The sequence below is a fragment of the Podarcis vaucheri genome (genome assembly GCF_965113315.1).
Source record: "Podarcis vaucheri genome assembly, chromosome: 3".
Classification (NCBI taxonomy): domain Eukaryota; kingdom Metazoa; phylum Chordata; class Lepidosauria; order Squamata; family Lacertidae; genus Podarcis; species Podarcis vaucheri.
The window spans coordinates 50,588,882-50,612,828 of record NC_138761.1 but is presented as its reverse complement, the minus strand read 5'-3'; the positions used below and the strand labels follow the sequence as shown (position 1 = coordinate 50,612,828).

At 42.5% G+C, this 23,947-nt stretch overlaps 2 protein-coding genes and 1 long non-coding RNA gene across 4 annotated transcripts; 2 read left to right on the top strand and 1 right to left on the bottom strand.

The window, feature by feature from the left end:
• Positions 1 to 561: 561 nt before the first annotated feature.
• Positions 562 to 14,346, top strand: TBP (TATA-box binding protein). Of its 2 annotated transcripts, none has more exons than XM_082217119.1 (8): positions 562 to 730; positions 6,647 to 6,879; positions 8,675 to 9,000; positions 9,967 to 10,054; positions 11,676 to 11,767; positions 11,963 to 12,130; positions 13,112 to 13,206; positions 13,573 to 14,346. In XM_082217119.1, exons 2-8 carry the CDS (start codon positions 6,826 to 6,828, stop codon positions 13,650 to 13,652), a joined length of 903 nt encoding a protein of 300 aa, XP_082073245.1. In that variant the 5' UTR covers positions 562 to 730; positions 6,647 to 6,825; the 3' UTR covers positions 13,653 to 14,346. The 2 variants fall into 2 exon arrangements, with proteins under 2 accessions (XP_082073245.1, XP_082073246.1); XM_082217120.1 differs by lacking the exon at positions 562 to 730 and adding an exon at positions 747 to 1,172.
• A 474-nt stretch (positions 14,347 to 14,820) lies between these two features.
• On the bottom strand, positions 14,821 to 23,077 carry PDCD2 (programmed cell death 2). The gene is made up of 6 exons (XM_082217115.1): positions 22,715 to 23,077; positions 20,295 to 20,537; positions 19,062 to 19,211; positions 18,021 to 18,136; positions 15,589 to 15,705; positions 14,821 to 15,046 (listed from the first exon to the last, which is right to left on the bottom strand). Exons 1-6 carry the CDS (start codon positions 23,007 to 23,009, stop codon positions 14,888 to 14,890), a joined length of 1,080 nt encoding a protein of 359 aa, XP_082073241.1. The 5' UTR covers positions 23,010 to 23,077; the 3' UTR covers positions 14,821 to 14,887.
• Positions 15,712 to 17,006, top strand: LOC309529282. Its single transcript, XR_014218151.1, has 2 exons — positions 15,712 to 16,344; positions 16,411 to 17,006. It is a non-coding gene; the product is annotated as an uncharacterized lncRNA (long non-coding RNA).
• Positions 23,078 to 23,947: the final 870 nt, after the last annotated feature.

Here is a 23,947-nt window from a genome sequence, read left to right as displayed (position 1 = left end):
ACCTGCAGGCGGGAGGCTGCTAGGACTCACAAGGGAGCAACGCAGACGAAGGAGGGGGGATTCATTTCAAGCTTCAGACCCAAGCGCGCTTCCCGGGGAGAGAGAGGCTGAGGCGGCGGTAGCGGCGCTGGGGAGCCCGACTCCCATCCGCGCCAGCCAGCCAGCCTGGCCAATGTTCAGGAGTGAGGGCAGTTGAAAAGTGTAGCAACATCTTGTTTGCGCTTTCCCCTGTTTCGTGGGGGGTTTTTTCTGCTTCTGCCGTAAAGGTCGAGGCAGAAAAAGACTTGCAGTCAAACGGGAACACGGGAGTCATACACAGCACAGCGCTGAGGGTTGGAGGCCAGCGTAAGGGGATCAGGAGCAACTTCACTTTGCTCTGATCCATTTGCCTAGGCGTGCAGCAGGCGGCTTTGATCGCCGATGCCTCCTAGAGAGGAGCTGCGCTTGGTATCCCGATGCTCATGCTCACCCCTCCTCCCCTTTATGCCCCTTTCCTCTTTGGGGCACGCCAGCCGCGCTCGGAGTCTTTCGGACGCGCCTGCGCGTTCCTTCCGTTCATTTCTCTCTCCCCACCCCACCCCGCCTGCCGGCCGCTGCCGCCCTCAAGAAAGCTGGCGCCCGAGGTAACCTCCGAGCGGCGCAGCGGCTGCTTCGGATGACGCGAAAGAGGCGCGCCGCTCGATGCAGCGAGTGAAGGGGCACAGCTCGGCTCGGGAGAACTTCTGGAGCGGTAAGTTGCCGGTCCGCCAGCGTCGCCCTCGAGGGGAAGGGCAACCCTGGGAAGGAGCCCAGAGCCGCTGGGCTGAGGGGGACGGAGGAGGCGGCGCCGCTACGACTGTTCGTACCGCTACGGGCGGCAGGCAGGGCTTTCTCCTTCCCGCTCCCCCTTCCCGCCCTTCGGACCCGTAACGTCAGGACGAGGGTTTGGCGGGTCTGTGGGCCGCGAGTTGGGCCCGGTAGCCTCTCTCCCGCCCGCCTGCCTCACTCCCGCTTTTCCCTCCAGCGGAAACGCGGCCGGCGGGGAGGGGCGCCCTCTCGACACCTCTTTCCCGGCGGCTGCGGGATGGCGATGTCCCCAATCTCCCGCCTCCGCCCGGCTGCGGTGTCTGCTGCCCGTGCGGTTTCCCAGTCCATGGGAACTAATGAGGAGGATTCTAGCCAGTGGCCCTAAGGTAGGTTGCTTCTTGTCGGCCACACGTGCTCCTCCTGCAGCTCCTCCCGATCCTGTGCATGCTCTCTGCTTGGAAGCAAGTCCCACTACGCTGAATGGAGCTCCTGCACCGGCGTGGGAGGTGCTCGGAGGGAGAGAGGAAAATAATCACCTTTCTGGGTCTATGCACGTTTTCCTGCAAGTCGTTTTGGCACACACGATTCCGAGAAGCACTCGATGATTCTGTGCAATTTGGGAAGCTGTCCTGCTCCTTTGCCATCCTAAAAATGTTTCGCAAGGAAGGGCCAGTGAAATGTTGTTTGCTGCATTACCCTTCAACTAGTAGAAATGAGTGCAAATTGCCATAGTTTAACATACTTAATTGAAACAGGTTACATTTCCGTGGGCACAAGATCACAGAACTATAGAATTGTAGGATTGGAAGGGACACCGAGGATCATCTGGTCCAACTCCCTGCAGTGCCAGTCAGATGCACTGATCCATTGCACCACACAGATTGCTAGCCGGTTGTTGTTTAGGCTATAATCCTAAACTTACTGGCAATTAAGTGCCATTTGAACTGTTGTAGTGTGTAATAGATATCAGTGAAACTCATCAATTGGGTGATTGATGTCAGTCTCTTTAGAGATTTATTTAATTTTGAAACCTGCAGTGGGTACTTAACTGTCTTGAATTATTTCTCCATCTCTTTCACATATATTCCTATACAAACATAACTTTCTTTAAACATGTGAAGAGAGGGAGTTACAGACCACAAGAAGGAGTACTGATTGACTGTGCTCATTTTATAAGAGTTTATACATGTTTTTATATCTGCTTAGATGTCAGTATTGTGTGTGTGCACTGTTAATGTATGTTGAATGTTTTTGTATTTGATGAAAGCTATAAATAGAGGATGACAAAGTCAATCTGCAAACAGTTGTAATATGCAGTGCTTGCACTCCTTTACACTTGCCTAATTCTTTCAATCTTGAAGTGTTAAATGCTACCCACACTTACTATGTAGCAGTATAACAATAACTGTAGGTGTATCTGCAGCTGGAAAGATTATCCTACTTTGACACCGATATATTTGTGGCATTTGGCAAGACTATTCTAATCCCTGGTGTAGTTCTGTGTCAGTGAAATAAAAATAGTGCTGTTTGGATGGCAGCCTTCAGTGAGTACTTCTATAAAACACTTCTTGAGGAAGCAAGGTTTGTATAGCTTCATTACTGAAGCAATATAGTCCATTCTGTAAAATAGCTTATTCAAAGTATTGATGTATGGAGGTGCTTCACAATGTTTCTGGGTTGTTTTTACTAGGCCTTTAAGCTGTTGGTTTCTGGATGAAACAATCATTTCCTGGGATGTTGACAAATGATGCTACTAGACCAGGGGTTTCCAGATTGCGGTCAGTGGACCACCAGTGGTCTGCAAGCATCATTCAAGTGGTCTTGCAACATGTCTGCATTAATTACTCATACTGATTTTTATTTTTATTTTGCTGCCTTTATTTCTTATATTAGATTGTATTACAACTTGAATTCTGTGGAGTTCAGATTGCAATAAAATACAGGCAAGGGGGAATAGATTAAAATACACACACAAAAAATGCATAGTACCACACATTCCAGTTGCTACGGCAAGCAGAAAAATCATTAAGTGATCTGCCAAGGCCATAAATAATTTTCAAGTAGCCCATTGGCTGGATTGGGGAAGCACAGAATGGAAACCACTATACTAGATAATGATGTTCTCGTGGTGTTCATAATCTAAGAGCAGCCATGCTGGAATCAAAGATCTGTGTACAGCATCTTCTTTTACCCAGTCACCAGCCAGATGCTTTTGGGAAGGCTGATGGAGGGCATGTAGGCATGTTGTCTCTTCTTCCAGGCCACTGTTATTGGGAGGCAGGCTGCCTCTCAGCCTGTATGATCCACATAGAAATGATTGGCTGATAGCCATTGATAGACTTGTCCCTCATAAACTACTGGTAGTTGAATCCTTCTTTAAAGCAAGCTGAGTTAATGCTGAGTTGTAGCAGTGAATTTCATTGAAGTACAGTACTAGCTTCTCATTTCACTGAATCTTCTTCCAATCAGTTTTTTTAAGGGTGCCCCAAACCCAAGTGTTAGGTGAACGAAATGAAATACACTCTCTCATTTTCTCCACACTATGCATACTTTTATAAATGTGTATTGTGCTGCACCTTTTACAGTTAAACAATTTCTTCCCAAGATGGGACAATAAGAAACGTACACAGTAGTTCAAATATATATATGCAGCCATATACTTGTACCCATAAATTATAATATTGACAGTTTTTTAACTGACATTTAATATGCATACACAGAACATACATTATTTCTTAATTCAACTTAAAGTACATTTGTTGTTGTATAGTCGTTTAGTCGTGTCTGCCTCTTTGTGACCCCATGGACCAGAGCACGCCAGGCACTTCTGTCTTCCACTGCCTCCCGCAGTTTGGCCAAACTCATGCTCGTAGCTTTGCGAACACTATCCAACCATCTCGTCCTCTGTCGTCCCCTTCTCCTTGTGCCCTCCATCTTTCCCAACATCAGGGTCTTTTCCAGGGTGTCTTCTCTTCTCATGAGGTGGCCAAAGTATTGGAGCCTCAGCTTCACGATCTGTCCTTCTAGTGAGCACTCAGGGCTGATTTCCTTAAGAATAGATAGGTTTGATCTTCTTGCAGCCCATGGGACTCTCAAGAGTCTCCTCCAGCACCATAATTCAAAAGCATCAATTCTTCGGCGATCAGCCTTCTTTATGGTCCAGCTCTCACTTCCATACATCACTACTGGGAAAACCATAGCTTTAACTATACAGTGGTACCTCGCAAGACGAAAAACGCGCAAGACGAAAGAGTTTTCCGTTTTTTGAGTCGTTCCGCAAGACAAATTTCCCTATGGGCTTGCTTTGCAAGACGAAACATCTTGCGAGTTCTTGCGAGTTTATTTCCTTTTTCTTAAAGCCGCTAAGCCGTTAATAGCTGCTAAGCCGTTAATAGCCGCTAAGCCGCTAATAGCCGTGCTTCGCAAGACGAAAAAACCACAAGACAAAGAGACTCACGGAACGGATTAATTTCGTCTTGCGAGGCACCACTGTACAGACCTTTGTTGGCAAGGTGAGGTCTCTGCTTTTTAAGATGCGTCTTTTAATTTTTAAGAGGCGTCTTTTAATTTCGTGGCTGCTGTTACCATCTGCAGTGATCATGGAGCCCAAGAAAGTAAAATATCTCACTGCCTCCATTTCTTCCCCTTCTCCCCCTATTTGCCATGAGGTGATGGGTCCAGTGGCCATGATCTTCGTTTTTTTGAAGTTGAGCTTCAAACCATATTTTGCCCTCTCCTCTTTCACCCTCATTAAAAGGTTCTTTAATTCCTCCTCACTTTCTGCCATCAATGTTGTGTCATCTGCATATCTGAGGTTGTAGATATTTCTTCCGGCAATCTTAATTCCGGCTAGGGATTCATCCAGCCCAGCCTTTCGCATGATGAATTCTGCATATAAGTTAAATAAGCAGGGAGACAATATACAGCCTTGTCGTACTCCTTTCCCAATTTTGAAACAATCAGTTGTTCCATATCCAGTTCTAACTGTAGCTTCTTGTCCCACATAGAGATTTCTCAGAAGACAGATGAGGTGATCAGGCACTCCCATTTCTTTAAGAACTTTCCATAGTTTGCTGTGGTCGACACAGTCAAAGGCTTTTGCATAGTCAGTGAAGCAGAAGTAGATGTCTTTCTGGAACTCTCTAGCTTTCTCCATAATCCAGGGCATGTTTGCAATTAATGTTAATGCCAACATATTTCTACTTTCCTTTAGTAGGGAGTAGGTCTTATTGAAATCATTGGGCTTATTTCATAGTAAACAACCTTAGAATTGCATTTTTGCTCTCTTAAACTCACTCAGTTTTATTGTGCAGTTTTGATCTATTCTTTCCATGTAGGCGTTTTTGGAGTTTGCCAGCCTTTGGCCATAAGCAGTCATCAATGAACAATTATTAAGGGATAATGTGCTCTCAATACAGGTGCATGCACGTGACTTCTCAAAATAGTTTCACACTCAGTGATACAGCTAGACATTTTATTATTACCGTATGTTCCCTCACAATTCTTGATGTCTTATTTTATGTTCATTTCTAAATAACCCATAGCATGGATTTTTGCCTTTTTCTTTCCTGACATGCCCTGAGTTGGTTTCATTGAGCTGTGCAACACAACCCCAATATTTTTTCTGGTTAGACAACCAGCATTAGAAATGACACCTTAAACCTATGTTGTGGTTGCCACCACGGAATATCTAGGCGCCATAGGTTTTTTTAGAATGAGACCTATTATTATTAATAATAATAATTCCATTTCTATGCCACTTTATATTTTAAAGAAAAAATCTCAAACAGGTTGATAACACATTAAAGCATCAACTAAAACAATCCAGTATAAAGCAAATTCAAGTTTCAAGGAAAACATTTCAGATCCTTTTCTAACTGCTGCCTGCTATTCAGCAAAGGGATATGATAATCAGTTTCAAGCTTTATTCCAAAAAGGATCTCTTGATGTAAAAGGTCTTTTGGAGGAAAGCTCTTTGAAGGATGGCCTTGAGCTCTCCAAGGCAAACATTCAGGAGAAGCATCCTGTATCAAGGGACTGCAAGGCAGAGCATGGGGATGCAGGTATTTCAGGGGTCACATCAACCCACCCTCCTCAAGTTAGCCAGCTATTTATTTCTATTTTCAGTGTGAAAAATGTTTATGTAACCTGATGCTTATTATTTACTTGTTGCACTCCTGGTTTTGGCTTTTTGCTTGTCCTGGGCAGGCCGGTGCAGTGGCTAGCGTGTTGAGTTTGGACCTCCAAATCTTTTCTCAGATAATGAATGTCACCGGAAGACCTTGGGAATAACACTCTGTCTCAGCTGAAGCTCACAGTCCATGGGGTATACAAAGTAATAAAATGATAACCTCAGTTTGCTTATTATTTAACAGTCTTTCAAAGTTCAGGTATGAACAGAATAGAAATTTTAAGTTGCAGTATTACTGGGTCAAAGAAGAAACCAAGTTGTAAGTACTTGATTTCTGTTTAGGTATAGTTATTTTCCTTCCAAACTGAGCTATTTGGGTTGGATAGCTAAACTGATGGTGTATTCTCCTTTGCCCTGCTTCAAAGGTACTTGTCATCACAGATCTCACCTGTCTGTTAGGCTTATGCTTTTTGCTTACCGGTACTTCAAAAACCAATTCATTCAGTATGTGGGAGATCTGAAAGGGGATTTGTCATTGCAGATTCTTAGAACTGGCACCCAAAAGCTATTCTGCAAGCAGGCCCATGCTTATAATACTGGAAGAAGCACACTTGACAGCATTGTTTGGATAACAGAAATAATTTTGTGAATATAAAATGCAGCAGTGTTGTGTGTTTCTTAATTTTACTGCAAGGCATGCATTTCATTAAACTTGTTTCTCTCTTTCAGACTTATGATCCTCCTCTTAGACACTTGGAAGCTGAAGTCCTTTCAAATATGTCAAGACAGGCAGCATACCTTGTTGGGATGCTTTAGGAAGTGACTCACAAGGCAGATGGTGTGAAACTGCTTTTCTGGACGGGGTTTCTGTAAATACTTGTCACTTGACTGGACACCGGACTGCTACCATGGATCAAAACAACAGTTTACCACCCTATGCCCAGGGTTTAGCATCCCCTCAGGTAAAGATGTGTGAATGTTGAAGCATTAAAGACACAGACGCCTCCATACTGACTTCCTCACTACCCAGACTCAGTTTCCAGCATTTTGTTTCTTTGATGTACCCTTGGCCTGAAAGGGGTGTGGGTGGGTGTGTGTGTGTGTGTGTGTGTAAGAGAGGGAGGAAGGGAGGAGACTCTTATTTCATTTAATTTCAAAATATAGTCTTAATTTATAATTATGGTTTAGAATCCTTGAATCCTTTTTCAAAATATCTCAGTTAAAGTGAACAATGTGTGTCTAGATGCTTATTTGTATTATGGAAATTCCGAACTCTGCCCCCCTTCTGTTGTTTTGTAATTTTGTTGTAATGCAATTTGATTGAAGGGAACAATAAGCAAACAATAGTTTGTTTATTTAGAGTATTTATATACCATTTTTCAGGTGGACTTCACATAAGGTTATTACAACAATAAGCATCACCTTCTTAAAAAAGAAGCTGCAATAGAATGGATGGGACAACTTGTTTAGAAAAAACTATTACTGCTTCTTCCCCCCTCAGGGCAAGATGGCCCTTCAGACATCCCTGTGGTGAAAGTTGAGAGAAGGGAAAGTTGCAAAACACTGCAGGATTGCTTAAAAAGAACTTGGAATTTGCTGATCTTTTTTTAAAGAGTATGACATGTACAACTGAATTTATTTTAATTAGCTTCAACTAGTAATTCCCAAACTGTGTCCCAGGCATGGGGTATACTAGTGTGCCTTGAGGAATACATTTTGAAATAATAGATGCAATTCAGCATTGCACTCTTCCAGTTGCCCCACCTGCAAAAGCATTTCAGCTTTCTAGACAGAATGATCCCACCTATCTCTCCCAACCTCCCCAGAGCCAGTGTTGGGGCACAAGGGGAAGGGGCGGGGGAGCACCATGATGCAAGCAGAAGTTCTTGTGCAGGCCTTCTGCTGATGGCACTGAGTAGGTGACTCCTGCCCAACTGCATGTTCTGAACCCAAAACAGCTGCCCAGAAGGAGCTGCGTCACTTCATGATTTTACTGCTCTGTTCTTCGCTTGATTTTGCTTTCTGGTTGGCATTCTAGTGGTGGGCAACTCCGACACCTCTCGACATTGTATTTGGATAATTCAGGCAGAAATATTTGGGACACTTACTTAGGAGCAAGCCTCACTGAACACAATTGGGCTTTCTTCTGAGTAAACATGCATAGGAATGTAGTGTCCGTCATCCCTGATGCAAAGACACAGAACTACCAGCCTCAGGGAAGGAATGCTGAAATGAAAGGGAAGCACTCCTTTGAGTAGGTAGTTATTACTTTTACAGGTTCTGAAAATCAACCATTAAGGATATAAGAGCGCTTCATGCCTTTAATTTTAAGGGAAAGTTCCTCAGCCAGAGAGAAGCACTGACTTAAAAGTATCTCAGTGCTAATGAAAGCATATATGAGAGAAATCCAGTTTTGATCTACCCCCCCTTTCTTTTATTATGGTAACTGAATGTCAATTTCAGCCCTATTATAAGAGTCCAAGTAAAATAAGGTGATAACAATGCCTTGGAGAATACACATGGTAATATACTCATTCTGGAGGCTCCTGCTACTGTTTCAGTGCAGTCCTGTGCACGTTTATTCAAAGGTAAAGCACACTGTGTCCAGTGGGTCTTACTCCCAGGTTAGTATGCATTGGACAGCACCACTGGAGTCAAAATAGAATCTTCTGTTTTTAAAGCAACTTAATCCTCTTCTTGATTGTTCAAAAACATCTGTGGTCGGTAGCAATCTCTAATTCTCTTCTCTTTTTTTAGGGTGCGATGACTCCTGGTATCCCTATATTTAGTCCCATGATGCCCTATGGCACGGGGCTCACACCCCAACCTGTTCAGAGCACCAACAGTTTATCTATTCTGGAAGAGCAACAGAGGCAACAGCAGCAAGCAGCAGCACAGCAGTCCACATCACAATCCACACAGGGTGCATCCGGCCAAACGCCGCAGCTCTTCCACTCACAGACACTTACTACAGCCCCTTTACCAGGAACCACACCTCTCTACCCCTCTCCGATGACCCCCATGACCCCAATAACTCCCGCAACACCTGCCTCTGAAAGCTCTGGGATTGTACCACAGCTGCAGTGAGTGTGTAGTCTTCTCTTCTCCCTCCTGTGACCCTGCAATGTTTTTAAACAGTGACTGTAAGCTCCTGTAACCTTCTGATCTTGGCTAGCAAATCTATCTTTTTTGATTGACTTAGGGCGAAGCAACTAGTGTTAAGCAGCAATAATAAAGTTCCTTTTAATGGCAGCGACTTAACTAAAAACCACTGAATAGTTGACATATCCCTTGCTTCCCGGACATCTCAAATAAGCCTCACAACATTTGCAAAAGATGTTCAGGCTTTAGCTCATGTTTTGGAATGTGGAACTTCTTAGGAATGTGACAGCTATAGAGTTCCTCTGCATCCCTGTGCTCTGAACTGGTTCACAGAGTTCATGAGCACTCTCAATTGTTTGATTGTTCTTAGACATCAGGATAGGGTATAAGGCAGGAGGTGCCCCTAATATGTTGACCATAAACTGTTAATGCACAATAATGTGGGACTGAGTGGGCTCCTGTAGTTTTACGATATTCAATTCTTTGTTGTGTTCAGAGACAATACGATAGCACCCTTTAAATATTTGTCACAGCTCTGATGGACCAAATGTATTTCCTGCTGTTCCAGAGGGTAGGACCCAAATCAATGGGTTCACTGTGAGAAAATGGAACAGTGCATTGAGGTGTGGTAGACTTTCCTTTGTTGGAGATTGATTGAGTGTGTGTGTGTGAGAGAGAGAGAGAGGGAGGGAGGGAGAGGGAGAGAGAGAGAGAGAGAGACAGACAGACAGGGAGACCGACTAATCTTGAAAATATATATATACATGAAAATTAGCACGAGACAGTAGCTCACGAGTCAAAGTTATCCCGGTTGTAAATTTTATAAGGCTGGTTGTGTCCTGGTATTCTAGTTTTTACTTGCTTAAATGCAGTTGCATAGTAGGGGATACACTCAAAATTTGGAAAAAAAATCTAGCTTGCCTGGCATCTCTTTGAATTGTCTCTAGGAATATTGTGTCTACAGTGAATCTTGGTTGCAAACTGGACCTCAAAACCATTGCCCTTCGTGCTCGAAATGCTGAATACAACCCCAAGGTAAGATATGAGAGTCGATAGCCATTACCTGACGCTGCTGTTTCTGATTGCCCATGGGACCAGCATGAATCTCTTTTAGCTTTCTCACAGCTGGGAAGTCCCCAGTCTACAGGTCCCAAATTGGTCTGTGGGGCTGTTTCCCCAAACCAAGCCCACCTGCCCCACACCTGACATCATATGTCAAGAGTTGGACATAGGTAGTTCCACTAGAACAAATAATTCACCCGTTGGATCGAGTTTGGCAATTTCCTATCTTTACTCTTTAAAGAAGGTAAAACAATAAATCTAGCAGAATTGGTAGAAAGGATGCAAAAGTCACTTGCAAAGGTATTTCTAAAAGGGGAGTAACAGTTTTCACCTCTCCAAAAGCTCCTTGGCAAAAGTAATATTTTGAGTTGTCCATTGCATATTGACCATATTCAGATGGTATGTGAAATCAGTTTAGTGTGTGAGGAGTGAGCCTTGAGCTCACATAATTCTCTCCCATTTCTTTCTCCTGGGATGACTGCAAGGAGTGGAGAATCTTTCCTTCCCATTTTTGCCATTTCAGTTAGGATTCATGGTGGAGAATGCAGTCTTTCAACTGTCCAGGGGAGTTCTGCACCTCTAAAGAATTGTTGGGGAAACCCAACTTCCTCTGCATGTTATTTACTGGGGAGAGAGGCACAAATGGACAGAGACTGGCACTTCTGTTCTGCTAGATAACTGTTGCTCACATTTGGAGATTAGAGTCTCTATATAGTAAAAAATGATACTTTGTTGAAGAAAACTTTTTTTAGTGTTGAATCTAAGGAAGAACCTGCTACAATAAAAATTTTATATAATAAAACACTTAAAACAATTTGTAGAAGAGTGAGTTTGCAATACTCCTTGCAATATTTTTAACAAGCCTCCTGAATAGACACATTTGGGCTGCAAAATGTGGCTTATATATCTTAAAGTGGAAATGAAGGCTGTTTATACAGCAAGATAAATACAGTGGTACCTCAGGTTACATACGCTTCAGGTTACACACTCTGCTAACCTAGAAATAGTGCTTCAGGTTAAGAACTTTGCTTCAAGATAAGAACAGAAATCGGGCTCTGGCAGCACAGCAGCAGCAGGAGGCCCCATTAGCTAAAGTGGTGCTTCAGGTTAAGAACAGTTTCAGATTAAGAACGGACCTCCGGAACAAATTAAGTACTTAACCCAAGGCACCACTGTAATCCCTTTTGGAATGTGAGGTTCATACAATGGTACCTCGGTTTAAGTACTTAATTCGTTTCGGAGATCCGTTCTTAACCTGAAATTGTTCTTAACCTGAAGCACCACTCTAGCTAACGGGGCCTCCTGCTGCTGTGGCCGCGTGATTTCTGTTCTCATCCTGAAGCAAAATTCTTAACCTCGGGTACTATTTCTGGATTAGCAGAGTCTGTAACCAGAAGCGTCTGTAACCTGAAGTGTATGTAACCCGAGGTACCACTGTACTCTTATTCCTGAAGTAGTTGATTATAAATGCTTGCAAAATTATAAAGATGACTGAGGAGTGAATTATAATATAGAGGTGGTTGCAGCTTCAAAAATTACTTACTAATGTTTTTTGGGATTCTTGTAGTAACAACCTTTTTTTTTTGTATTTCAGCGTTTTGCTGCTGTAATCATGAGAATAAGAGAGCCACGTACCACCGCCCTCATATTCAGTTCTGGGAAAATGGTGTGTACAGGGGCGAAGAGGTATGTGAGTCCATGGAAAATCTGCCCATTAATCTCAATGTCCAGTATAGTTTTATTCTCATTTCACTTGGGGGTTAACAGCCCAGCTCCCCAAGCACATTTACTGCACACACATGCACCGTATATAACATTTTGTTATTATTTACTTGATAAATAATACTTGGTAAAATTACAGTGACTCCTTTCCCCCCCCAGTGAGGAGCAGTCCAGGTTAGCTGCCAGGAAGTATGCCAGAGTTGTGCAGAAATTAGGCTTTCCAGCCAAATTCTTGGATTTTAAGATTCAGAATATGGTGGGCAGCTGTGATGTGAAATTCCCCATCAGGCTCGAAGGATTGGTACTTACGCATCAACAGTTTAGCAGGTAGGTAAAAGGTTATTGTACCCAAGTAGTGAATACCACCTGCCACAAAATACAAGTGGATACGGCAACATATTCTCTTGTTATTATCTCCGCCATTTTAATTTTTTTTTGTTAGTATGTTTAATCATTGCTTTGGATCTCCCATAGTATCCTGAATTAGGTGTATGCAAATAAGAAGGATTGCTTGTCAAGCTGTAGCCAATTTAGGACATTCTGTGGGTTGGATCCAGGTAAAAGTGTATAGCAGAAGGCTGGTTAATTTCCCCACCTCTCACCAAAAACCCTCTCCATGAAGAAGGACAGGCATCCACAGAAATCAGGCAGAGGCCCTTTCAGTGAGCACTGCTCACATTTGCAAAAGGTGCATGTATCCAGTTTTTGGAGATTTCCTATTCAGCAGAGTCCCCTGACCCCCTGGGAGAAGCACCGAGACAACTTCTGTCAGTGTCCTACTGCACACTTTTCTCAGATCCAACCCTGTATCTATAAAGTTTTGTATACATGAATTACAACATTTGAGACTTCTTCCATTTGCTAATATTTTATGATGTAATGATTTTATTGTATATAGCTGTATTTTAAATGAGCTGGTCGTTTACAAACAAGTGTCTCTGAAAGAGAGAGGGGGAAATAGACTGATCTCATGAAGTCTTGGGGGCTAATGGTGTACACTGCTAGATGAGTAGCCAGAGAAATTAAATCTGTATGAAAACCTTTTTAAATGTCAGCTTCCCATAAAGAGCTTGAAACAGGAGATGGCTCACCAGTTAGCTTAAGCCATATTTTGTCATTCTTATACAAAATATGTCGTATATTTTGCTGGAAATGTCTGCCTTGGTATATCAGCCACAAGATTTAGTAATAACAAAAATTAACTTGTGGCAAGAGAAATAAAGTGACTTTCACTTACAGACATTTCAATCAACCCACACTAGCTTAAGTTTCATTTAAAGATTTTACCTGTTTATTCTTTTCTTCCAGTTATGAGCCAGAATTGTTTCCTGGTTTAATTTACAGAATGATCAAGCCAAGAATTGTGCTGCTTATATTTGTTTCTGGGAAGGTAGTTTTAACAGGTAAGTTACATATGACATTTCTGCATTGAGTTAAATTGTAGTGCCAACAGGGGTGCCTAATAGTAATGATTTCTTGAAAATCCAAATTATTTTAATGTCGGCTTAGTCGTTTTTTTGAAGTGTTGGTGTTTTGGTATTGCAAATGTGCTACAACTTCTGTTGATGAACTCTTCTAAGAGTCTACAACTGTGAACCAACTGCACAAATAAGAGATTTGAGCCATGCATTTCCTCCTTTTTCCTGTCCAAATTACAGGAAAAGAATAAACCAGACACCCTACCTCTTGCTCTGTAAAAAAAAAAGGGGGGGTACATTGTAGGTTTTTTAAAAAAAATGTGATTGTATAACTAGTGCTTTGCCTTCTAGGTGCAAAAGTCAGAGCTGAAATCTACGAAGCATTTGAAAATATATATCCTATTTTAAAAGGATTCAGAAAGACAACGTAACAGTTCCTCACGCTCATCCAAGACGTTGGGGAACATTTTTAAAGTTACTGATTATGGCACAGCAGTAAAAGGAGACTTACAGACTGCAGCATCAGGCCTTGGAACATTTTCCCAGTTAGTGCCTAATTACCAGATCTCCACGGGGAGGGTGTTTGTGTTACGTCTATACTGAGTTACCGCGAGTTGCTTCACTCTGCTCTCCTTGGAGAAACAACTCGACCTATTTATATTTCTAGCCTTTAAACAGTTTTAACATCTATTTTTTAAAAAATCAGAAAGCTTACGCTGGCAAATTGGTTAAACCGTGTTACTCAACATTTAACAGTTTTCTTACAGTATTCTTTCAACCATGAATTTTATAATCAGAAACTTTGATTCTACATTTTTAGACCACCTTTCACATTCCCTGTTTTCAGTATTCAGCAGGACAGAAAGTTGCTAATGAAAACTGATGGTTGTATATATATATTCCTCTATTTGGGAAGCAATTTTTTGAGTTCTAAATGTATAAATACATGCTGCTTTTGAAAATTGGGGAAAGAATTTGAAGAGTAAAAGCCTGTGATTAACCTGATTGGCTTCTGCTGCTGTTTTAATGTGCTAAATGCATGCTTGTAGCTTTCAGTGTATTGAATTGGTTTTTATAAGATTTCTTAACAATCCAGTATTAAAGCAATGTGTTTTGCCTTTTAAATTACTTTCTGTGTTTCTTAAGTATCTTTAAAAAAAAAAAGTTTAGCATATAAGCTATAGCTTAGTTCACACATTTTCTGGAACTGGTGGTCAATTCATGTAGTGGTGGAGCAGGCTTGCAGCCCTATAGGGATAAGAACAATTTCAAATGGGTAGCACCATTTAAACACCTGGTCATATGGAGCACCCAGTTACCTCCATGGGTAGTTTGTTCTTTTACTGAGCACAGGGGGGAGCTTTGAAGAAGTCTAGCTCTAAAATTAAAGGTATAAAAATAAGACGACTGTCTGAAAAATCTTACCTAGCTGCCGTCATGGCAAACTTTCACTACAATATAATAAAGCTACCTTAGCTAATGGTTTTATTAAAACAAAAGGGCAACTGTTATCATCTCATCACTGGATAAGCGCTTGCTTCTTTTGTTTTATCCATGTTTTGTGTAGATGTCCCAAGGGTAATAAACACAATTACGGGATTAGTTATGAAGTGAGATATTTTAATGATGCGGAGTTAAATGTCCTGCCATTTAAATTTTGTAGATATTAAATAGTGCTAGAAATATCCTGCTTCCAGACGAATTCTTCGGTATAGTGGTTGCCTCTATTACAGCTGTCGGCACACGTATAAATAGCTAGTGTTCCCCAGTCAATGCTTTCTCCAAGGCTGTCAACTTTTAGGTGATTCAGAAGTTGCGGCATAATCTTAAACAAAACACAACAGAAATGTTAAGTTACCTTTTAAGCTTTTTCTGTACTACATAGTTTAGAAGGCACAGTGATCAATTCTTTATAGTCTTCAAATCTTAGCTTCCAGCCCCCGCAAAAGCAACAGGATTAGTTGGGGTGGGGGAAAAGAGAAAAACAGCACCATTCAAATACTTCAGCAAAATCTGTAGAAAATTTGCAGCAATTACCTGTCCTAAAAAGTTTATTTAGCACTTGGCCAATAAAGCAAGATGAGCGCTGCAACCCCAGAGTCGGCCACGACTGGACCTAATGGTCAGGGGTCCCTTTACCTTTACCTTCTAGTCAACAACCCGTTTTTAATTTAAGTAGACTATAGTTCCAAAAATGTGTATCATTGAACTACTGACTTCCCACAATTCAGGCTACACAGACCTTGGCAAGGACTGAAAGAAAATTTAAGTAGAACTAAGAATTAATTCCTAAAATTCTCCTCTGCTGCGCATGCATACACACACACACACACACTTATTACACACAATTTAACCAGATTTCCATACCTGGAATTCAAACACTCTTTTACTGCCACATAAACAATTGGGGATGTCCGTCTCCTGAGGAATGTTTTCTGCGGAAATCCAGAGTGGGCCTTCTCCATCTCTACAGTATCTGATAATCTGAGATTAAGAGAGATCACAGATGGAGTTTTAAATTACATGGAAAGGCCCCAAGACTTCAGTCCCTTTAAAATTAATGAAATCTGAATTAAAGCTCCATTAATATCAATGCCAGTAAGTGCAATTTAACTTCTCTGAACTGGGGCAAAAGGTTATGAACAAAAATGTAATCTATATGTCATCCCTTCTGTGGAACAATGCTGTGCTGCTGGTCACTCCTCTCAAATCTTGTGCCTCCATGGCAATCATGTTAGCTTGTTTGCTCCACAACCTCTAGAACCAATCCTTGCTTTATTTCAGGATGCTAAGAACCAGAGACTTCCTTCAGAAAATGTAAGTCTTACTCAAATAAGAACATCCTTACAAAACAGTAAGAGATGAAAAGGAAGCATACCACTGAAACCACTTATCAAAGTATAAATATATCAAACACAGGCAACCAGGTATGGAGGCAACTGAACCAATAATAACAACAAGGGTTTTAAGGAGATTGCTGAAAAGTTAATTAATGTGTCTTCGCTGTGGAAGACTTGCGACAGAGGCAACTAGTGACAAGAGGTGAACTTCCAGGCCTTCCTTCTCAAGAAATTAAAAACCACAGGGTCTGAATGGTTTCTAGTCAAAGGTTCTAAATGAAATGTGAAATTGCTGATCTTCTAATAAAATTATGTCACATCCCTTAGCAGCCATGGGATAAGGGGACAGGTCCTCTTGGATCAATAAAAAGTTAAAGAAAGGGTAGCAGAAGGAATAAGCAACAGGTTGCACAATAAAGGGATGTAAGAAGTGAGGTCTTTATAATAATAAATTATTATTATTAAATGCGGTTTGGTGTACAATGATGAACAGTAGAGCAAAAAAATCCTTACTTTACACTGATGATGTGTTGTGAGCTGACAGTGACTGACCAGGAAAGGCGTCATGGTAGGTAGCTCAATAAAAATGTGTGTGGCAGCTGTTTAAAAAAGGCAAATACCATGGTAGGGAGCCTTAGGAAAGAATTCTGAAAACAAATTAATATCACAATGCCTTTATAAAAATCTGGCTGCAACCACATTTTGAGTAGCATACAGTTCTGGTTGTTGCATCTCAAAAAGAGATTGAGAAGCACATGTATGCCTCTGTCAGGAAGAAAAAGGAGATATGTAACATGATTATTATAAATAAATGTAGGAGTAGCCAAAAATGGTCTGAGAACTGTAGCAGTTCCACTATAAGGGAAAGTTACAGAGTTGGCTCTTTTTAAATTAGAAAAAATGAGTAGGGCGGGGGAACATATGGTGTAAAACATGTATACAGTGGGGCCTCGCAAGACAAAAAGAATCCATTCTGTGATTCTCTTCGTCTAGCGGTTTTTTTCGTCTTGCGAAGCAAGCCCATTGACGGATTAGCACTATTAGCGGCTTTTAACGGCTTATCGGATCAGCTGATAAGCGGCTTAGAAAAGGGGGGGAAGGGAAAAAAACCCACAGGAACTCGCAAGACATTTTCGTCTTGCGAAGCAAGCCCATAGGAGATTTGTTTTGCGAAGCACCTTCAAAACGGAAAACTCTTTCGTCTAGCGAGTTTTCCGTCTTGCGAAGTAGTGTGAAAGAACTGGATCAAGATATCTTTCTCCATCTCTTGTGATACCAGAACTTCATTCAATAAGCTGAATTACTTCATCACACAGCACATAATTTAACTACAAAAAGAACAAGTTGAATATGCTATACAGTGGTACCTTGGCTTACAACCGTAATCGGTTCCGGAGGCCCGTATGTAAACCAAAACAAGTTGTAACCCAAGGCACACTTTCACCAATGGGGCCTTCAAAAAAAAAATTGTCCGTAATCAGAAAAAAATGGGTTGTAAAAAAAAAAGGGATTGTAATCCAAAAAAAAGGTTGCAAACCGGGACACGCACTTCCAGATTTGACGTGTTTGTAATCCAAAACGTATGCAAACCAAGGTACCACTTTATATAACAGCAGGAGAGAGCTATTCTCATGCCCAGCTCATGGGCAAGCTCTCCACTTCTGCCAATTTTATCCTTTAAGTTGTTGTTTCTTAAAAGTAAAACAATATTACCATTTCTCTTAGGTAGCCACCTTAAGCAGTGCCACTACCTAATTCCCCTATTCTAAGATTTCATTTGGGCCAGATTTCGGATCTTCACCCCATATTTTAGTACTTTAGTGGTATGAAGATCTTAGTGGTTAGAAAATTAGGCAATACTGACAGGATTCTAGGCTAAGTAACAAATGACGAACAGGCATTACTATTGGACTCATATTAAAAAAATAGAGGGAGCCACAGAAAAATACATTTCAAAACCTGTTCTGGTTCTGAAGAAATTTTCTCTTTAAACTTCTGGAAAATCTTGTCATCTTGGGTTTCGTGTTTTGCCATTGCTTCCAATGATGTCTCATCTAAAGAATCTGGTGCTTCATCTAAAACCCAAGCAGATTAAATCTTTATAGTGTTAAAATCAGCAATGCTATAGTTTTAATAAGCAAAATTAAAATCTTCAGAAGGTTTGCATGAGAAGTTAGAACAAAGTATGTTAAGATGAAGAGTTTGATTTTCATAGTGCAACTTGCTTAAAATATTCCTTTTTGTGAAATATTTTAAAAGAAAAGGCTGTGTCATGCCAGGGAGATTATGCATGTAATCTTTTTCAAATTTGTGTTCTTTTTGTTTATTGTTAATCTGTGTTACTTTTATACTATGCATTCCTTTGTTTGTCAAACTTTTTCCGATGACTAGATACAGAAAAACAAAACTTAATTCAATCAAATTTAAGCACACACTAACTTGGAGACTTACTTACATGGAGCACAGTGATATTTAAATATAGAGAAATTTATCATGTTCACAATTCTTCTGTTCTTTTGACCTGAATTATTTTCAAGTCTATGCTACAGGCGCATAGCATTTTATGTAAAAGCAGGGGTGGTTAATCGGTGGCCCTAAAGATTTTGTTGGGACTAAAGATCCAAACATTTTTTACCATTGGCCATCCTGGTTAGGGCTGATGGAAAATGGGAATTCAGCACCATCTAGTGACATAGGTTAGCCACCACAGGTAAAAAACCAAAAGTACAGTCGTACCTTGGTTTTCAAACAGCCTAGTTCTCGAACGTTTTGGCTCCTGAACGATCGAAACCCAGAAGTGACTGTTCCGGTTTTCGAATGTTCTTTTGGAAACCGAATGTCAGGAACTTCCTGCAGCCAATCGGAAGCCGCGTTTAGTTTTTCAAACGCTTTGGAAGTCAAACGGACTTCCGGAACAGATTCCGTTTGGCTTCCAAGGTACAACTGTAGTATAATTTAAAAATAGGTCTTGCAGCAAGGAAATTTATTCATGCTACTTACCTGCATTGGCGGCAGGTGTCAATTCTTTTTTGTCCTGATCTTCCTCTTCTGTTTCACTGACATTGGAGGAATCAGTTTCTTCAGGCTCTATCACAATTTCATACTCGGGGAAAAGAAATTTATGATCTGGAATAACAACATCCAGCTCACCTACAAAACAAGAACCCAAAATTATTTTGGTCATTTTTCTCTATTCTATTTTGTATTGTATATTAGTCTATTTTCAAATGATTTCTTAGGGGTGGGGGGCAAACTTTGAAACTAGCAGAGAACAACGGCAAATATAGAATGAAATGGCCAGCAGAATTAAAGCCAGAGCAGAAGGCACCATTTTTTTATACAAAGCTGCAGTGTCTCAGTTTTTCAATTTCTTTAAAACCCTGCTTGTCTCTAGAAGCAGAAATGTCCCAAAATTAGAGTTTTTATGTCATTCTACTCACAGCGACAAACAGGGTTTTAAAGAAATGTACAAATTGAGACGCTGCAGCTTTGCTAAAAAACAGAAACTTGTGCTGCTGGAGATGTCAAAGACCAAAAGTGGACTTTACAGCAGCGCCAGAAACTATGTAAAAACTATTTTGGCAAAAAATTCTAAATATAATAGAGGATACAATGTTTTAGAATTCCTAGGTGAATAACGATGACAACGACTACTGTGTCACCTCCTTCAGGCCAGACTGTAAAAGGCCTTGCACTACTGAGGAAAACTCTGTTGGATGACACAATGAGAATGCAGTGGAGGCTTTTGCTGCCTTTGCTTTGCTGCCTTCACTGCCATTTAGTAGGCTTGATGATGAGGCCTCACTAATGTTTGATTGCATTTGACCAACCACACCTTGCTCAGCCACCAAGGTATCAGTAATATAGACCAGATCAGCCTCCTCATCCAGAATAGGATGAGGGAGGTCTTCCTCAGAGCTAACCTGGCATTCAGGGCAGCAGCCGCGGACCGAAGGGCTGGCTAACAGGATGACTGCAATGCCTCAGGTTGGAGGGCGGGCTGGCACACAGCACAGTCACTAACTGTGGGTCGTGGGCCCCTTCCCCAGCCTGCCCCACCTCCCATACCATACCCCACCTACCCTGAAACATTGTGATTGCACCCCCGCCTGCTCTCCCCAATTATAACAATTCTTCTTGGGCTGCTAATTCTGAAGTAATGAAAGCCGATCTTCAACTGATGGAGACCCTCCTCTAAATCAATACAAATTTCTAGAGTTTCAAATTGCTTACCAGACTGCAAGCATGAAAGCTTATGCCCTGCTTTCCAGTCCTTAACTTGATGGTCCTTGCTACAGTAATGAGCCTTGTGGCATTGGGAGCATGTTTTGCTTCCTAAACACCCACAGACTCGGCACAGCTTCGTTCCACATTTTAGCTGTAGATTTGCACAAATCGGCTCTTCGTGGGGTGGCTCTTCCCGTGGTGGATCATAAGAGTAGGTGTCATTCTTCCTTGGTAATTGATTCCTAAAAACTTGAAAATAGAAATAAATTATTAACTATTTGAAAGCAAGTATTTGTATATACTTTTTGTTTGCTCTCTCTGACCTGGCTATGTCAGAAACTATACAAGTTGCTACACTTCTCCTTAATCTTTACCGGAGAAGAGACCTCTTATTCCAGAGGATCCAAAGCTCCTTAGGGGAGGGAGAGATCCACTAATTTTGTAATATTTATTTGGCAGCATTTGAGTGTGGTAATAACAGCATGCACGGCACGTATATAATCTGAGAGAAAACTCACTTCTCAGTAGTGTCAAACTACACATGCTCCAATTCTAGTTTAATAGTACCACACATTTCAGTTGGAATACAACCTGAAAAATCTCTAGCCACCATCTGAGGTAAGACTCACACTGCTAATGTTTTCTTAAATCCATTTTTTATGCTTTAATTGCTCCGTTCAACAGAACAGTTTTGCCATGAAAGTATCAAGAGCAAGGCAAACATTGTCAGTTTAGGATCTCAGAGGTTAGTTGGTTGTCTCACATTTTAAAAGGGCTGTTCTTGTCAACATCAAAGCCAACCAAGAAGTACCAGAAAATACCTCCCTTTCCTTAGCTCCACGTCACCAGTTTTTTTATTTTGACATTTAATTCAAACATGGCGATTTATGGTGCTCTGAGATGCTCTCTAATGCATCTACAAGGGAAGCACTTTAAGGAAAGGGAAGAAACATTCCCATCTGATATATAACTGCTGACATGGGTTGTTGGTGAAAAAAAAGATTGCCTGACTCTCTTTATTTTTAAGAAAACTCTACCAAATGACATACACTGTATCCGTTCATCATCTCTATGCTGTAATCTTGCAGTTGGTTACACACACAAAGATACTACGGATTTTAGTGGGGCCAACATGACATGTTCCTGAGCACAAGATTGAAGCCACTGACAAGTCTCTCTCTCTCTCCCCCCCCCCCCCATTTTCAAATTCTATTATAAAGTTATGAGCTGCCCTTGTTTATTATTTTTGGACTTCCAGTTTTAGAACTCCTTCACAGCATTCTATTTAAGTAAGTTGTACTATACCTATTTATTGAACTTTACCTGTGCTTTTTTTCTTTGTTTTAAACACTGATTTATTTTGATCTATGGATTGTTTTACTGACTGTTGTGTAGACTGCCTTGTGAACACCTGCGGTGAATAGCCATCTATAAATAGTAGAAATAAATAAAACTAGATTTTTAGCTGTGTACCTAAGATACATTTGCATTTATTTAGTGGAAATATTTACATCCCAACTCTTTACCAGATGTGCCGCAAGGCAGAAGCAAGCCTGTCAAATATGAACCAGGGTGCACAGGATGTGAGCCAATGCAGATGTTACCACACATCTGTATCATGACAAGTGGTAGGACTAAAGATGCCTTGAATAAGCAAAGATAAGCAAACTCCTACACAGGGAGCTCAGTAGCAGGGAGCTGGGCAAAGAAAGCAGCATTTTTATTTGAAATGGGCTGTACAGTACCTGCTTCCCCCATGTTCGATCCCCATCATCTCCAGGAAAAGGTAGGGAAGAAGACCCCTGCCTGAAACCCAGGGGAGCCACTGCCACCCCCTGTATATGATACAAGCTAGATGGGCCAGTGATTTCCCTTCGGCTAGGGCCGTGGTTCCAAATGTGGGGCACACGGCCTATTGGGGGGGGGCAATTTGATTTTTAAGGGGGGCAATTCAAGAATGAGTTATTAAGTTATTAAGCCTTTTAGGCTTCCTCCACGTCAACAGGAGTTCACCTTTTGAATAATAAGAATTATACGTCGTGGGGGAGGTGCATCAGGATTTCAGAGATGCTTAGGTGAGGCATGGCCCAAAAAAGGTTGGGAACCAGTGGGACAGGGCAACATCCCGTCTTCCTCAATGGAAGGGCCCACATTTTAATAGGCACAAACAACAAAGAGCCCAGGGATAGGGAAACAGCCGGCCCACCCAATAACCCCTATCCCCCCTAACCATTGGCCATGCTGGCCGGGGCTGCTGACAAAAGCAGGTTCCCTAATAGGGCCTTGAGGGCTTCAGCTGCAATCCTAACTTGCCCCGCTGGGCTTAAGGGGAGGGGACTTAGGACTTCCAGCATCTGCCTCATGCACGGCTTTACGCCCACAGCAGACCCGACCAAGGGCCCTTCAGACGACACGAGGCCCCTCACCTCTCAGGCAGCCCGGGGAGGGGCCGGCGAAGCGGTAGCAGGCGGGCCGGCGGCAGGCGAAGAGGAAGAGGCTCCTGTGGAAGGCGTCGGGCCGGCCTGGCCGAGGCGCATAGAGCTGCAGCAGGAAGGCGCGCGGCTCCCCACACTCGCCGCACTGCAGCTCGGCGGGGCCCGGCAAGCCCGCCTCCCCCAGCCACGCCGGCCTGCCGCCCACTTTGCAAGGGAACTGCTCGCTGCGCAGCCGCCAGGCCGCCGCCTCCTCCGCGAAGCCCAGCTCGACCCGCCGCGAGGCCATGATGTCGCCTTCCCGGCCCAGGCGGTGGAAGCCAGCGGCAATGGAGTCCGCCTGGCGAGGGGAAGCAACAGCGCCTCCGCTGGAGAGCAGAGGCACCTGCGGGGGTTGGGCTGGAGACGGTTCTTTTTCCAAATCGGCGCCTCCCTCCCCGCAGGACAGGCGGTCGCAAAGTCCTTGTTTAAAGTGGCGGGCCGCGGGGCGGTTTCCTTCCCAGCTGCACCAGATTCAGAAGATCCTCTGGTGGTGACAAAGAAGTGAGGTGGCTTCAATCCCCACAGCCTGGAAATGAAGGGGTCAGAATCCTAGCTGGAGTACAATCGAACCGAATTCCTGCCCCCTTCCACACCCAGAACAAACGCGAGCTGGCTCTGGGCTTGCCTGGTTTTTACTCCGAATCCTAATACTGAATCGGAGCTCTCCCTGTCCCCAACCTCAAGGGCCTCATGGGCAGCTTTCTGAGAGCCACAAGCCAGTTGTGGGCAAGGCAAAAAGCAAGGCGCGTGGGCAGCCTGGGCCAACGTGAAGGGAGCTATGGACGCAACTTTGTAGGGTGGGTTGTGTTGCAGATGATACACACACCATACTCCTTTCCAGGAAAGCAAGAAGCATTGCCGTTGGTCAAGGACACATTTCAGCCAGATAAAAGCATTCAAGGAGGGTGCAGAGCATGGGCAGTGTGACCTAGCTGGGTAGGGCTGAGACCTGGGATAAACCCTAGAACTGGATAGGGAGAAGTGGGCCACCAGGTTTTACACAGCTTCCTTTTCACCAGCTTTATGCAAAAGCAAATTTGCCTAACAGGCAGTGGCAGGTACCTTTAAATAATTATGAAGAGAGGATATGGGCAAGTGGGGCTTGTAATGAAGAAAAGCTGCAATTAATAGAATCTCCTTTTCCATAGTTATCCAGGTACAGGAACTATGTCTTCTTCTAGATAT

What these genes read in the sequence shown, in the direction of transcription:
- TBP (XM_082217119.1), top strand. Translation starts at nt 6,826, where the DNA reads ATGGATCAAAACAACAGTTTACCACCCTATGCCCAGGGTTTAGCATCC. An exon ending in AGGGTTTAGCATCCCCTCAG is followed by an intron (nt 6,880 to 8,674) that starts GTAAAGATGTGT and finishes CTCTTTTTTTAG; the next exon opens with GGTGCGATGACTCCTGGTAT. An exon ending in GTGTGTACAGGGGCGAAGAG is followed by an intron (nt 11,768 to 11,962) that starts GTATGTGAGTCC and finishes TTCCCCCCCCAG; the next exon opens with TGAGGAGCAGTCCAGGTTAG.
- PDCD2 (XM_082217115.1), bottom strand. Translation starts at nt 23,009, where the DNA reads ATGGCCTCGCGGCGGGTCGAGCTGGGCTTCGCGGAGGAGGCGGCGGCC. An exon ending in GCTTTCATGCTTGCAGTCTG is followed by an intron (nt 19,212 to 20,294) that starts GTAAGCAATTTG and finishes CTTGTTTTGTAG; the next exon opens with GTGAGCTGGATGTTGTTATT. An exon ending in GACACCTGCCGCCAATGCAG is followed by an intron (nt 18,137 to 19,061) that starts GTAAGTAGCATG and finishes CTTGGGTTTTAG; the next exon opens with ATGAAGCACCAGATTCTTTA.